General features: G+C 39.8%; 1 protein-coding gene across 3 annotated transcripts in view; it reads right to left on the bottom strand.

Annotated features, from left to right (window-relative positions):
- Positions 1–14,829, bottom strand: part of Apbb1ip (amyloid beta precursor protein binding family B member 1 interacting protein) — a 109,352-nt gene that overhangs the window by 5,760 nt on the left and 88,763 nt on the right. For all 3 annotated transcript variants that reach the window (XM_074056478.1, XM_074056476.1, XM_074056477.1), the window contains exons 12-13: positions 5,966–6,064; positions 5,224–5,338 (exon numbers count right to left, since the gene is read on the bottom strand). In XM_074056478.1, the coding sequence (XP_073912579.1) occupies positions 5,224–5,338; positions 5,966–6,064 (214 nt within the window). The remainder of the gene's footprint in view (positions 1–5,223; positions 5,339–5,965; positions 6,065–14,829) is intronic.

Raw genomic sequence — 14,829 nt, forward strand, 5'->3', positions numbered from 1 at the left:
ATGGAGACAGAGGAATAAAATGAACATGGTGAAATATTCAGTACTGATGATGGGAGAAAAGGGTACAGGGACTTCTCTGTACTATTTTTGAATCTTCTATATAAGTTTGAAATTATCTCAGAATAACGGACAGGTGGAGTGGCTCAAGTGGTAGAGCGCCTGCCTAGCAAGTATGAGTTCCTGAGTGCAAACCCCAGTACCATAAAAATATATATATATTATTTCAGAATAAAATGAGAAGAGATATTAGTGTCCATCTCTAAATTTAAGCGTCCTGACTAAAAGCATGTGCTAAAAGCTTGAAGTCATTTTATAAGTACTAAAAATGCTTCCATGGCTTTCCCTAATAGAAAAATTTATCTGCAATAAATTACTATCGTTAAATATTTTGGAACACTAATCCCATTTGGTCTCTGACTTCCCAGCAGCTCTGTACAATATTCCCACATTTCTTCAGGACTCTGGTTCAACTGTGTAACAAAGGAACGGATCAGAGAAAAAGAAGGGGAGGAAGTCACAGAAAAGGGTGAAAGTTGATAACGAAAGCTGAGGAGGCATCAGACAGAATGGGACTGGGATTTATTTCTTCTGTCCCCTACCAAACAACTTTACAGTCTGTACTCTCCATGGAGAACACTGAGAGACAGAAGGCATAGAGTGGGAGCTCCATGGCACATTCAGCTGAATTTAGGTTCAGATCTATGCTGTGTGGTTCCACAGGTCCTCACTGCTGGGCAATGACTCAGAGAGACAGTTGTTGGAGGCTCCCTGACTAGTATTCCAGTAGCTTGAGGTTCAAATAAGTGCAGTCAGTCAGTAACTCCTCTTGAGTCTGCTAGGGTTTTGATGTTGTGTTCCCCCAAAGGTTCATGTGTTGGAGGCCTGGTCCTCAGTGTGCTGGTGGGAAGTGGTGAACGTTTAAGAAGTAGGGCCTAGTGGGAGGTCCTTAGATCATGGTGAGGAGGGTGCCCAAGGAAGGGAATACTAGTCTCCTGGAGTGAGTTCTCATGAGAGTGAATTGTTATACAGACTTGACCCCTGAATCTCTCTCTGGCCTACTGCTTTTCAGTGTAATCCCAAGCTTCCACATGTATGTGAGCTACATGCCTGTAATCCTAGTTACTCAGCAGGCAGAGATTAGGAGGATCATGGTTCAAGGCTATCCTGAGCAAAATGAAAGTGATACCCTATCTCAAAAATACCCAACATAAAAAAAGGCTGGTAGAGTGGTTCAAATAGTAGAGTGCTTGCCTAGCAAGTGTGAGGTCCTGAGTTCAAACACTGGTACTGCCAAAAAAAAAAAAAAGACCTGTGAGCTAAATAAACCACTTTTGTTGGTAAAGTTAGTCTTGGGTACTTCATACAGTAACAAAAAACAGATTAATACAGATGTCGAGGAAAATTTATCTTTTCAAGAATATTCTTGAACTTCACCTGAACTGTGTTTCAAAGGGAGAGGGTGCTGGAAGGCACAGATGATTTGACTTGCCCTTGGGCCCGTGGATGATATAAGGCCCCACTATGATTTGAACATGTTTCCTAAAGTTCGCATGTTGGGAACTTTAAGAGGTGATTTGTCACAAGGGCTCTATCCTCATGAATGCTGCACTGCAAGAGTGAGTTAGTTCTTGGGATCAGGTATAATGAAAGGATGAATCTGACTCCTTTCCCTTCTCTCGTATGAGATCTCCGTCCATGTGATTCGGGTCATGTTATCTGTCAACAAGAAGGCCCTCTCCAGAAGCAAATCCTAGAGCTTGGACTTCCAGGTTCTAGAACTGCGAGCCAGAACAACTCCTGTGTTTATACATTACCCAGTCTTCAGTACGGTGACAGCAGCACAAAGCAGACTGAGACAGTCCCTCAAGAGCCATGTTGATTTTGTGCAAACAAGTTCAGGTGGAGAGAGCAGTTTCAATAAGACTACTGGACAAGAATGAAATTTCAAAAGCTGTCATCATTTCAAGTAGGTCTTCAGTGCCAAGAGGCACTCACAGTTACCATGAGTGTACATGTATGTGTGTAACTGGGAAGAAGGAACTTCACTGATACAGCTCTTTAGAACCTGAAACCCTATCCTGGCTGGTGCTGTGACAGTACCAGCATACAGTACTGATATACAAAGGCATACTTGAAATAGCCCAAATTGAGGCATTTTTTCCCTCACTGAAGCAGTTTGTTAGTAAGCACAGATGGCTCCCAGGATGGCTTATTTCAAAGTCTTGGCACATTTGTTGTTTGTAGAGCCATTGACTATGACAAAACCTAAGATTTTTTTTGATAAATAAGACTACAGCAACACTCACATGATTTAGTTTGCTACCTACTAAGGGATATTCAGTCTTCTTTTTTTTTTTGGTGGGACTGGGGTTTGAACTCAGAGCTTCCTATTTACAAAACAGGTGCTTTACCACTTGAGTCACACCTCTAGTCCATTTTGCTCTAGTTATTTTGGAGATAGGGTCTCGTGAACTATTTGCCTGGGTTGGCCTCAAACCATGATCCTCCTAATTTCAGCCTCCCAAGTAGCTAGGATTACAGTTGTGAACCACTGGTGCCTGGCTAAGGTCTTCCTTTTTAATCACTAAACATGTCATCTGACTGCTGCAATGTTGTTATTCTAAAAAATGTTGTTCGTTAAAAACTGGTTATAAGCAATTCCCTTAGAAGTATTGAGCACTTAGTATTAAGGGCATTCATATATAATACTTCAACCTCAGAGAAACACTGGAAGTTATTAATTCAATTTTTTTCATTTGTTGTCCCAACCACCTTTGAATTCTAACTGAGCACCAGTTATCAGCCAGACATTGCTGTCAGTGCTGGGAAAAACCACAATTTACAAGACTGAGCCCCTGACCTCCTTGAGGTGACATGGAAGTCCACAAGGGGGCAGACACTAAACTAGTGCTAACTAAATAGTCACATGGTTTATTAATTATGACTAGCCTACAAAGCTCCTCCTGAGGGTAGGGAGGAGTTAGTCACCTGAAAGAGGGAACATCATTAACAGAAGGAACAGCATCTGTGAAATTCATGAGGAGGGGTAGGGCTTGGGGCTTTGAAAAACTGAGGAAAACTCAAAAGGACCATATGGCAGGAACAGGAAGGCATGGGTGGGGATGGAGATGGGAGAAATGGAAAAGCTCCTATTATGAAGGCTTTGCTAAGGATTTGAGGCTTTAGAGCATCAGGAAATCCCCTACGTGCTTTAGGCAGGGGAGAAGTGAGATTGACATTTAGGAAGAGAGATGCCTGGGAATATAGGGAGTCAAGCTGGAGCACCATTTTCCTTTCCTCCTTCTCCCCTCTTTTTTTCTTTCAGTCATTGGTATTATAGTGGACTCTGGCTGCAGCTGGTGTTAAGACGAAGGCTTTGGGGAGAGAGATCTGTCCATCTTAGGCTTGGAGTTTAAGTCACACGCTTTATCTGACTTAACCAGAGAGCCTTGCGTTGAGAGTGGTGGACACTAACCCACCTTATCATAATTGAGAACTCTATTTACCATGGTACCTTATCTATTTATCTCTTCCTTTTGGGAAATTCACAGGTGGGTGTCTGGGGCTGAGTGGGGCCCAGAGGTACCCTATCATAACAGCATCTCAGAGTATTCCCATAACCTCAATGACACATGCAGATGCTCTTTGACTTACGATAGGACTGCATTCTGATAACCCCATCATAAGTTGAAAATATATTAAATGTATTAAAATTCATTTAATACATCTAACCTGTCAAACATCATAACTTAGTGACACAGCTCACTGTAGAGGATCAGTTGTTCACTCTCATGATGGTGTAGCTACTGGGAGCTGTGACTTACTGTCACTGCACAGTATAAGAGCCAGTAAAAGTCTCAAACTGTGATAAATACTCTGAAGGACACAAGTCAGCATAAACACCTGCAGAGAGCTCACTGTTCACGACAGAGCAGAGTGTTGGTTCAAATCTACCTTACTGTGACCTCCACACTTTATAGCTGGTTTTATCCACTGAAGCAGCATGAAAAAAATCAGAACTCTTCTGCTCTAAATAGTTCCAATTTTTTCAATCTGATTCACCATAAACATAATGTGTTAGAATCACAGCTCAGCCATGTAGAAGATACTAGATACTAGCTTCTCCCATCTTCAGTTTTCTCAGCTGTGGAGTGGAGATTATATTCTAGTCTGCAGGGTTGTTGTAAGACCCAGAAATAGTACAGTCATACCTCAGTATCCTACATCCACAGATTCAATCTATCATTGATTTAAAAAATTTGAAAAAAAAGTGTCAGTAGTGAATGTGTGCAGACTTCTTTGTCATTATTCCTAGACAACACAGTACAGCATTTGTTAAATATTCTTAGTAGTCCAGAGATGATGTAAAGTATACAGAAGACTGTGTGTAGGTTTTATGCAAATACGACACCATTTTATATAAGGGACTTGAGTACCTGCAGATTTTGGTAGCAATTGGGGTCTTGGAACCAGTCCCCAACAGATACTAAGTGATAATTGTCTATGTAAAGCAGTACATAGTACCCACTCCATTTCTCAGTGCCCTCTTTCTCCTTCCTAGAAATACAAACACACTGGATATCAGTGGATCACCTGTAATCCTAGCTACTTAAGAGGCTGAGATCAGGAGAATCACAGTTTGAGGCCAGCTTGGGGAAAAATTAGTGAGACCCTGTCATCCCAAGCTACATGGAAGGCTAAGATTGTGAGAATTGTGGTTCCAGGCTAGTCTTGGTGAAAAACAAGACCCTACATCCATAATAACCACAGCAAAAAAGGCTAGAGGCATGGCTCAGGTGGTAGAGCACCTACTTACCGAGCACTGAAGCCCTGAGTTCAAACCCCAGCCCCAGAAAAAAAGTTGCTGTTATGTTACCCTTAAAATGTGATGTCCCGGATTGGACAGGAGACTCCAATCTCATGCCATAGAAGCACAACCTCAGGCACAATCCTGAGCTTCAAATTAACGAGCCTCGGACAAACAGTATTTGTACTCTGATGAGACACACCTCTCTTCTAGCTCGCTCTAAACTCACGACGAGCTTTTCCTCAGCCATGTCATAAAAAAAGTGGCCAAATCTTTGTTAAAGGTCACTTGTAAGAAAACAGATATGGGGGCATGTGTGGGTGTCTACAAGATTTGTTTTTCTACAATGTGTTAGATAAGTTTAGGACATATGCTCTCAGCCTTGAATGCACATTGGATTTCTCCTCTGCTTGTACCTGTAGAAGGCTGAGCTGGCGTAGCTGCGTTGACAGTCCCCAGGTTTGTCCACCGAGAGGCAAGTCCAGCCCTTGCCACAGCCCGCTGATAGTTATCATAAAGAGTCTTTCCATACTAGGGAAGAAAGAAAGGAATCCATTTATTGCAAATTCTGTAATTGCAATATATAAACATTGAGAAAAAGATACTCCATGACTACTCTTTTTACTCCTTGCCCAAGCTGGGGTTTTTTGGTATATCTCAAATATTCACAAAATATTAAATAATTTTTTGGATCAGCAGGGTCAGTTAATACTTCTACCTGCCCATTAGAGGAGAGCTTTAGCTATGTAATTCTGATTACATGTCTCATGTAACTCTACTGTAGATTCAATCTTGTGTTTACTTTTTTTTGTGTGTAGTTCTGGGATGAAACCCAGAGCCTCACACATTCTAGGAAAGTGCTCTACCACTGAGCTACACACCCAGCCCAATCTCATGTTGACTAATTGTGCACTAAGCTTGCAATCCTTTCCAAGAATAAATATCTGAAAAGTTTCATTTGAAAGTCAATTCTTGGCTCTCAGATCAGTGGGCAGGTCCATGTTTGCATCACTTCCACTATTTAAAACACCCAGTGGGTAAATAAAAGAGATAATGCCTGGGGCTTCACCCAGGAGTGAACCAGCCGTTTCACAGTGGCACAAAAGCTAAATCCCGCTGGCAAGCTCAAGATTGGGTGACGTCTGGATGCCCTCTTACCTTGGCAATCCTTATTCCCATGACCCATTGGTTCAGAGTTCTTGCATCATCACAGCAGAGATACTTGATATACTGAGACTCCTTCTGAATCTGAGGATGCTAGAAAGAAGCGGTTTTGAAGACAATTTACAAACCCCACTTTTCAGGAACTTGAAATGCCTCTCAAAATAACTTTAAAAAACTCTATATATGATTTACTAAGGTATTAATTTTACTGGTAGCACAGGGTACTTTTATTTATTTATTTATTTTTGAAATGTGAGGGTCTCACTTTGTTTCCCAAGCTGGCCTTGAATCCAAGATTCTCCTGCCTCAGCCTCCTGAGTAGCTGGGATTACAGGGGGCACCATTACAGTTGGTGATGGATACATTTAAAAATGGCTAAACTTTAAAGGATTTAGGGAGTCTGTTACATGTTTTATCATAAGCACTTTTTACTATACTGTCACTTCTGCCTTTTTAACTTTTGAAAGACTCCATTCTATCATGGCTGTATTCTCCCAAAGATATCTGAGTTGTTTCTCTACTTGTCAGATAGGGGAACTGTGGAGAGTGGATTATGAGAAGCCTATGAGAACTGGACATAAGCAAGGCAATGCAGCTCAGTTGCTTTTCCTAAGAAAGATGTTTATCTGTAGGCTGAGATTGGCACAGCCCTGGCCACAGAAGAGGAAAATACAGAACAGTTGCTTCTCCTAAGTTGTTTATGTTCAGAGAAGCAAGAATGCAGGTTTCTCCTGTTACAATGTCACACCCCTCCCTGAGAACCACTGCTTCACCCTGTTTACCACTGGATATAAAAGTCTTACTGAAGGAGGACACGAGGCTTTTGTTTTGGGAGCTTTTGCTTTGAGGCTTTTGCATTTGGCTTTTAGGCTTTTGGCTTTTTGGTGTGGGAGGCTTTTGGAAGGGAAAAGAATTGCTGAAAGGAAAATGAATGGCTGAGGGAGAATTGATGAAGGGAGAATTGATGAAGGGAAAAGAATTGCTAAAGGGGAATTGCTAAAGTGGGGTTGATAGAAAGTCTGCACTGAGAACTTAACATAAAGCTAAGCTAAAGAAAAGCTAAAGAGAACATGGGACAGTGCAAGCCTGGGAACAAAGACTTTAAGAGAGATTATGCTAAAGAACAGCTAAGAGAAAACATGGGACATTGTGAGTCTAAGGAAAGAGACTTTAAAGAACAGAAAAGAAGACTTTAAAAGCAAGGTTTTAAAGAAGATTTTAGAAACAAGGTAAAGGAGTAAGGCCTTGAAGAGTATATAGAAAAGAAGCAGAATGAATGAAGAGAATAAGAGAGAAAAGAAGCCATGGGGGTTGTGCATCTCCACTGGAGCACCCAACACACCTGGCCCCAACTTTCTGTCTGTCTGACTATCCTTTGTCCTTTCTGCATCTCCCATCACCACCCAGTTAGCCCCAGTTAGTTTTGATAATAACCAGGAGTGAGAGAAAGCTCACTCCAACAAGGGAGCGAGAGAAAGCTTGCTCCAGGGAACTTAACATACTTCTATGTTACAGAAATAATGCCTATAAGAATTGTAGTCTTGTGACCCCTAAAACAGCCCAAGGGTGATTTCTGCTATCAAGAATTCAGAGTCCTTCTGGAGTTAGTAGGTATAGATAAGAACTTTCTCAATGAAACCCCAGCAGCACAGCAACTAAGAGATAGCATAGATAAATGGGACCTCATAAAACTAAAAAGCTTCTGTTCATCAAAAGAAATGGTGTCTAAACTGAAGAGAACACCCACAGAGTGGGAGAAAATATTTGCCAACTATACATCAGACAAAGGACTGATAACCAGAATATACAGAGAACTTAAACAACTAAATTCTCCCAAAACTAATGAACTAATAAAGAAATGGGCACGTGAACTAAACAGAACTTTCTCAAAAGAAGAAATACAAATGGCCAGAAAACACATGAAAAAATGCTCACCATCTCTAGCAATAAAGGAAATGCAAATTAAAACCACGCTAAGATTCCACCTCACCCCTGTTAGAATAGCCATCATCAGCAACACCACCAACAACAGGTGTTGGTGAGGATGCGGGGGAAAAAGGAACCCTCTTACACTGTTGGTGGGAATGTAGACTAGTACAACCACTCTGGAAAAAATTTGGAGGCTACTTAAAAAGCTGGACATCAATCTACCATTTGATCGAGCAATACCACTCTTGGGGATATACCCAAAAGACTGTTACTCCAGAGGCACCTGCACATCCATGTTTATTGTGGCACTATTCACAATAGCCAAGTTATGGAAACAGCCAAGATGCCCCAGCACTGACGAATGGATTAAGAAAATGTGGTATCTATACACAATGGAATTTTATGCAGCCATGAAGAAGAACGAAATGTTATCATTCGCTGGTAAATGGATGGAATTGGAGAACATCATTCTGAGTGAGGTTAGCCTGGCTCAAAAAACCAAAAATTGTATGTTCTCCCTCATATGTGGACATTAGATCAAGGGCAAACACAACAAGGAGATTGGACTATGAGCACATGATAAAAGCGAGAGCACACAAGGGAGGGGTAAGGATAGGTAAGACACCTAAAAAACTAGCTAGCATTTGTTGCCCTTAACACAGAGAAACTAAAGCAGATACCTTAAAGCAACTGAGGCCAATAGGAAAAGGGGAACAGGTACTAGAGAAAAGGTTAGATCAAAAAGAATTAACCTAGAAGGTAACACCCACGCACAGGAAATCAATGTGAGTCAATGCCCTGTATAGCTATCCTTATCTCAACCAGCAAAACCCCTTGTTCCTTCCTATTATTGCTTATACTCTCTCTACAACAAAATTAGAAATAAGGGCAAAATAGTTTCTGCTGGGTATTGAGGAGGGGGAGAGGGAGGGGGCGGAGTGGGTGGTAAGGGAGGGGGTAGGGGCAGGGGGGAGAAATGAACCAAGCCTTGTATGCACATATGAATAATAAAAGAAAAATGAAAAAAAAAAAAAGAATTCAGGGTCTTGCAAAAAATATTCTCCCTTTCTTAATTAGTATCTTATACCCAAATAGGCCAATGGTCTCTGGGTGGATGGTCTGCAGAAGAAATGCTTCTATCTATTATTAAGTGGCACTGAGCCTCCCTGGAGGTCATAAAGAGAATGGCAGACACAAAGAAGAAAAGGAGGCACTCTGTACCCTCTTTTGTACTCCTTATTCCCTTGTAATTTCTGTTGTATGTTTCTGTCTATTACAGACTGTATGCTCCAGGAGAGTGGGAACTACATCTAATTTGTTGCTGAAGATCCCAAATACTTAGCTTCAGCATATGCAAGGTATTCCAGTCCAAATGTCAAAATAATTGTTGAAGACACAAATAAACACATTTCCTGTTCAGCCAGAAATATTGCAGGCAACCAAACCTAAGCTCTAAACTGTGCATGTTGATTTTCATTGGCCATTATAACTTTGAATATACTTATTTTATTTATTTATTTGTTTTTTTATTAATTTATTCACATGTGCATACATTGTTTGGGCCATTTCTCCCCCCTGCCCCTCGACCCACCCTCTCCCCCTTCCCCCGCCACCCCTCCCTGACGCTTCCAGGCAGAACCTGTTCTACCCTTATCTCTAATTTCATTAAAGAGAAGACATAGCATAATAAGAAAAGCAAAGCATTTTTGCTGAGTTAAGGATAGCTATACAGAGAGATTCCTAGCATTGCTTCCATGCACAAATGTGTGACAACCCATGCTGATTCATCTCTAACTGATCTTTACACTGGTTCCTGATCCCCTTCTCATGTTAACCTCTGTCACTTTAAGGTTTCTGTATTAGTTCCTCTGGAGTGGGGACATCAAACACTTTCATGTTTTATGTTTACTGTCTATCCCCATACCTCCCACATGTGCTTTCCTCTTGTCATGTGACCCAAGTTCAAAAACATTGCTGTATTTGTCCTAGATCTAAGGTCCGCATATGAGGGAGAAGATACAATTTTTGGTCTTCTGAACCTGGCTAACTGTGGTCAGAATGATGTTCTCCAGTTCCATCCATTTACTTGCGAATGATAAGATTTCATTCTTCATGGCTGAGTAAAATTCCATTGTGTATAAATACCACATTTTCTTAAACCATTCCTCAGAAGTGGAGCATCTTGATTGTTTCCATAACTTGGCTATTGTGAATAGTGCTGCAATAAACATGGGTGTGCAGGTGCCTTTGGAGTAACCTGTGTTGCATTCCTTTGGGTATATCCCCAGGAATGGGATTGCTGGATCATATGGCAGATCTATGTTTAGATTTTTAAGAAGGCTCCAAATTTTTTTTCCATAGTGGTTGCACTGGCTTGCATTCCTACCAGCAGTGTACCAGGGTTCCTTTTTCCCCACATCTTCACCAACACCTGTTGGTGGTGGTGTTTTTGATGATGGCTATTCTAACAGGGGTGTAGTGGAATCTTAGTGTGGTTTTGATTTGCATTTCATTTATGGCTAGAGATGATGAGCATTTTGTCATGTGTTTTTTGGCTATTTGAATTTCTTCTTTTGAGAAAGTTCTTTTTAGTTCAGTTGCCCATTTCTTTATTGGTTCGTTGATTTTAGGAGAGTTTAGTTTCTTAAGTTCTGTGTGTATTCTGGTTATCATTCCTTTGTCTGATGTATAGCTGGCAAATATTTTCTCCCGCTCTGTGGGTGTTCTCTTCAGTTTACAGACCATTTCTTTTGTTGTGCAGAAGCTTTTTAGTTTTATGAAGTCCCATATGTCCATTCTTTCTCTTAGTTGCTCAGCTGCTGGGGTTCTATTGAGGAAGTCCTTGCCTATACCTATTACTTCCAGAGTATTCCCTGCACTTTCCTGTACTAACTTCAGAGTTTCAGCTCTGATATTAAGGTCCTTGAACCATTCTGAGTTGATACTAGTATAGGGTGATAAACATGGACCTAGTTTCAGTTTCTTGCAGATGGATAACCACATTTCCCAGCAATATTTGTTAAAGAGTCTGTCTTTTCTCCATCATATATTTTGGCACCTTTATCAAAAATAAGGTGGGTGTAGTTGTGTGGATTCATATCTGGGTCCTCTATTCTGTTCCACTAGTCTTCATGTCTGTTTTTGTGCCAGTACCATGCTGGTTTTATTGCTATTGCTTTATAATGTAGTTTGAAGTCAGGTATTGTGATACATCCAGCATTGTTCTTTTTTGCTGAGTATTGCCTTGGCTATTTGCAGTCTTGTGTTTTGGAAACAAATGAACTTCAGGGTAGATTTTTCAATCTCTGTGATGAAAGTCATTGGGATTTTGATGGGAATTTCATTAAACATGTTGATAGCCATTTTTACTATGTTGATTCTACCAATCCATGAGCATGGGAGATCTTTCCATCTTCTGTAGTCTTCCTCGATCTCTTTCTTCAGGGGTTTGTAGTTCTTCTTGTAGAGGTCATTCACATCCTTTGTTAGGTTTACCCCTAGGTATTTGATTTTTGTGAGGCTATTGTGAATGGAATTGTTTCCATATATCCCTTCTCTGTTTGTTCATTGTTGGTGTATAGAAAAGCTAATGATTTTTGTAAGTTGATATTGTATCCTGCCATCTTGCTATAGCTGTTTATGGTGTCTAGGAGTTTTTGGGTAGAGGTTTTTGGGTCTTTAAGGTATAGGACCATAACATCTACAAATAGGGATATTTTGACAGTTTCTTTACCTATTTGTATTCCTTTTATTTCTTCTTGTCAAATTGCTCTGGCTAGGAATTCAACTCCTATGTTGAATAGGGTGGGAATAGTGGGCACCCTTGTCTCATTACTGATTTTGGGGAAATGGTTTCAGTTTTTCACCATTAAGTATGATGTTGGCTGTAGGTTTGTCATATATGGCCTTTACAATGTTGAGGGTACATTCTTCTATTCCTAGTTTTCTTAGAGGGTTTATCATGAAGTGGTGTTGGATCTTGTTGAAGGCTTTTTCTGCATCTATTGAGATGATCAAGTGGTTTTTGTCTTTGTTTGTATTAATGTGCTGTCTTACATTTATAGATTTGTGTATGCTGAACCTCCCCTGCATCCCTGGGATGAAGCTGACTTGGTCATGGTGGATGATCTTTCTGATGTGTTGTTGGATTTGGTTTGCCATTATTTTATTGAGGATTTTTGCATTGATGTTCACTAAGGAGATTGGCTTATAGTTCTCCTTTTTGGAGGTGTCTTTGTCTGGTTTTGGGATGAGAGTAATATTGGCTTCATAAAATGAGTTAGGTAGTGTTCCTTCACTTTCTATTTTGTGGAACAGTTTAAGGAGGGTTGGTATTAGTTCTTTAAATGTCTGATAGAATTCAGCAGAGAATCCATCAGTTCCTGGATTTTTCATTTTTCGGAGACTCTAGATTGATGCTTCAATTTCATTTTGTGTTATAGATCTATTCAGTGATTAATATCTTCTTGGTTCAATTTTGGATGGTGATAAGTATCTAGAAACCTGTCCATTTCTTCAAGATTTTCAAATTTATTAGAATATAGGTTCTTAAAGTAGTCTCTGATGATTTCCTGGATTTCTGTGGTATTTGTTGTTATCTCCCCTTTGCATTTCTGATTTTACTGATTTGGGTTTTTTCTCTCCTCATTTTAGTCTTGTTTGCCAGGGGTCTGTCAATCTTACTTATTTTTTCAAAGAACCAGCTTTTTGTTTCATTGACTCTTTGTATGTATTTTTTTTGTTTCTCTTTCTTTGATTTCAGCCCTTACCATTTATTATTTCTCTCCTTCTGCTTGTTTTGGGATTTGCTTGTTCTTGTTTTTCTAGGAGTTTGAGATGTAGAATTAGGTCATTGATTTGAGATCTGACCTTTTAATATATGCGCTCCTGGGTATAAACTTTCCTCTTATGACTGCCTTTGCTGTGTCCCATAGGTTCCGGAAGGTTGTGTTTTCATTTTCATTAAGTTCCAGGAACATTTTAATCTCCTCTTTTATTTCATGAATGACCCATTGATCACTGAGCAATGTGTTGTTCAGCTTCAATTGTTTGCATGTTTTTTACTGTTGTTTTTGTTGTTGATTTCTAGTTTTAATGCATTATAATCAGATAGAATGCATGGGATTATTTCTATTTTCTTATATTTGCTGAGGCTTGCTTTGTGCCCTAAGATACAATCAATTTGGAGAAGGTTCCATGAGCTTCTGAGAAGAATATATATTTTGCAGAAGTTGGATGAAATATTCTGTAGACATCAGCTAGGTCCATTTGATCTATGGCGTGATTTAGTTCTAGAGTTTCCTTATTGATTTTTTTGTTTGGATTACCTATCTATTGGTGATAAGGGGGTATTAAGTCTCCCATCACCACTGTCTTGGAGTCTATATATGTTTTTAGGTTCTTCAGAGTATGTTTGATGAAACTGGGTGCATTGACATTGGGTGCATATAGGTTGAGAAATTTTATTTCCTTTTTGTGTATTTTTCCTTTTATTAGTACAGAGTGTCCTTCCTTATCTTGTTTGATCAATATAGGTTTGAAGTCTACTTTGTTCGAGATAAGTATTGCTACTCCTGCCTGTTTTCGGGGGCCACTGGCTTGGTAAATCTTCTTCCAGCCTTTCACCCTAAGCCAGTGTATGTTTCTGTCAATGAGATGGGCCTCCTGTAGACAGCATATTGTTGGATCTTCCTTTTTGATCCAGTTTGCCAAGCAGTGTCTTTTGATGGGGGAATTTAGTCCGTTAACATTCAGTGTTAGTATTGATAGGTATGTGGTGATTCCTGTCATTTAGTTGTCTTTGTTGTTCAAGGGTTTGATTGTGTGCAGCTGAATCAATGTTACTGTCTACTGTCTTGCCTCTTCTTCTCCTGTTGTTTGGTACTGCCTGTCCTTTCATGGTTTTGTTTGCTTTCACTTTCTGTGTGCAGAATCCTTGAAGAGTCTTTTGTAGTGGTGGCTTTGTGGTCATATATTGTTTTAGTTTCTGCTTATCATGGACGACTTTTACTGCTCCATCTATTTTGAATGATAGTTTTGCTGGATAGAGTATCCTAGGGTTGAAGTTATTTTCATTCAGTGCCTGGAAGACCTCACTCCATGCTCTTCTTGCTTTTAAGGTTTCTGTTGAGAAATCTGCTATGATTTTGATGGGTTTACCTTTGTATGTTGTTTTTTTCTCTCTTACAGCCTTCAATATTCTTTATCTATTCTCTGTGCTTATTGTTTTTATGATAATATGTCATGGGGTAGTTCTGTTTTGGTCAAGTCTGTTTGGTGTCCTGGAGGCTTCCTGTACCTGAATGGGCATAGTTTTCTCTAGATTTGGGAAATTTTCTGTTATTATTTTGTTGACTATATTATGAATTCCTTTTGCTTGCACCTCTTCTTCTTCAATGCCCATGATTCTCAGGTTTGGTCTTTTGATGGAGTCGGTAAGTTCTTGCATAGTCCCTTCACAGGACTTGAGTTGTCAGACTAATAGTTCTTCAGTTTTTCCTTTAATTACCATTTCATCTTCAAGTTCTGAGATTCTGTCTTCTACTTGTTTTAGTGTTCTGAAGTGGCCTTCCATTGTGTTTTGTATTTCTGTTTCATTCTTTTTTCTGAGGTTTTCCATATCATGGGTCACTTCCTCTTTAATACTGTCAATTTTCGTCCTTAATTCATTTATCTCTCTATGGTGTTTTCTGTTTCAATTTGGTATTTATTTAGGGCTCCTGTGATTTCACTTATTTGTTTTTGTGTTTTCTCATATTCTTTATTTTTGTTGTCTTGGAATTTCTTGAGTGCCTCCTGACTATTTTGGTTGACCATGTCTAGTAATGTCTCTATGAAAGCCTCATCAATTACTTGCAGAATTTCTTCTTTCAGGAAGTTCTTGTGGGCTTCATTGGGTTCCTTGGTATAGTTTATCTTTGTTTTGTTGG

The sequence above is a fragment of the Castor canadensis genome, chromosome 15 (genome assembly GCF_047511655.1).
Source record: "Castor canadensis chromosome 15, mCasCan1.hap1v2, whole genome shotgun sequence".
Taxonomy (NCBI): Eukaryota; Metazoa; Chordata; class Mammalia; order Rodentia; family Castoridae; genus Castor; species Castor canadensis.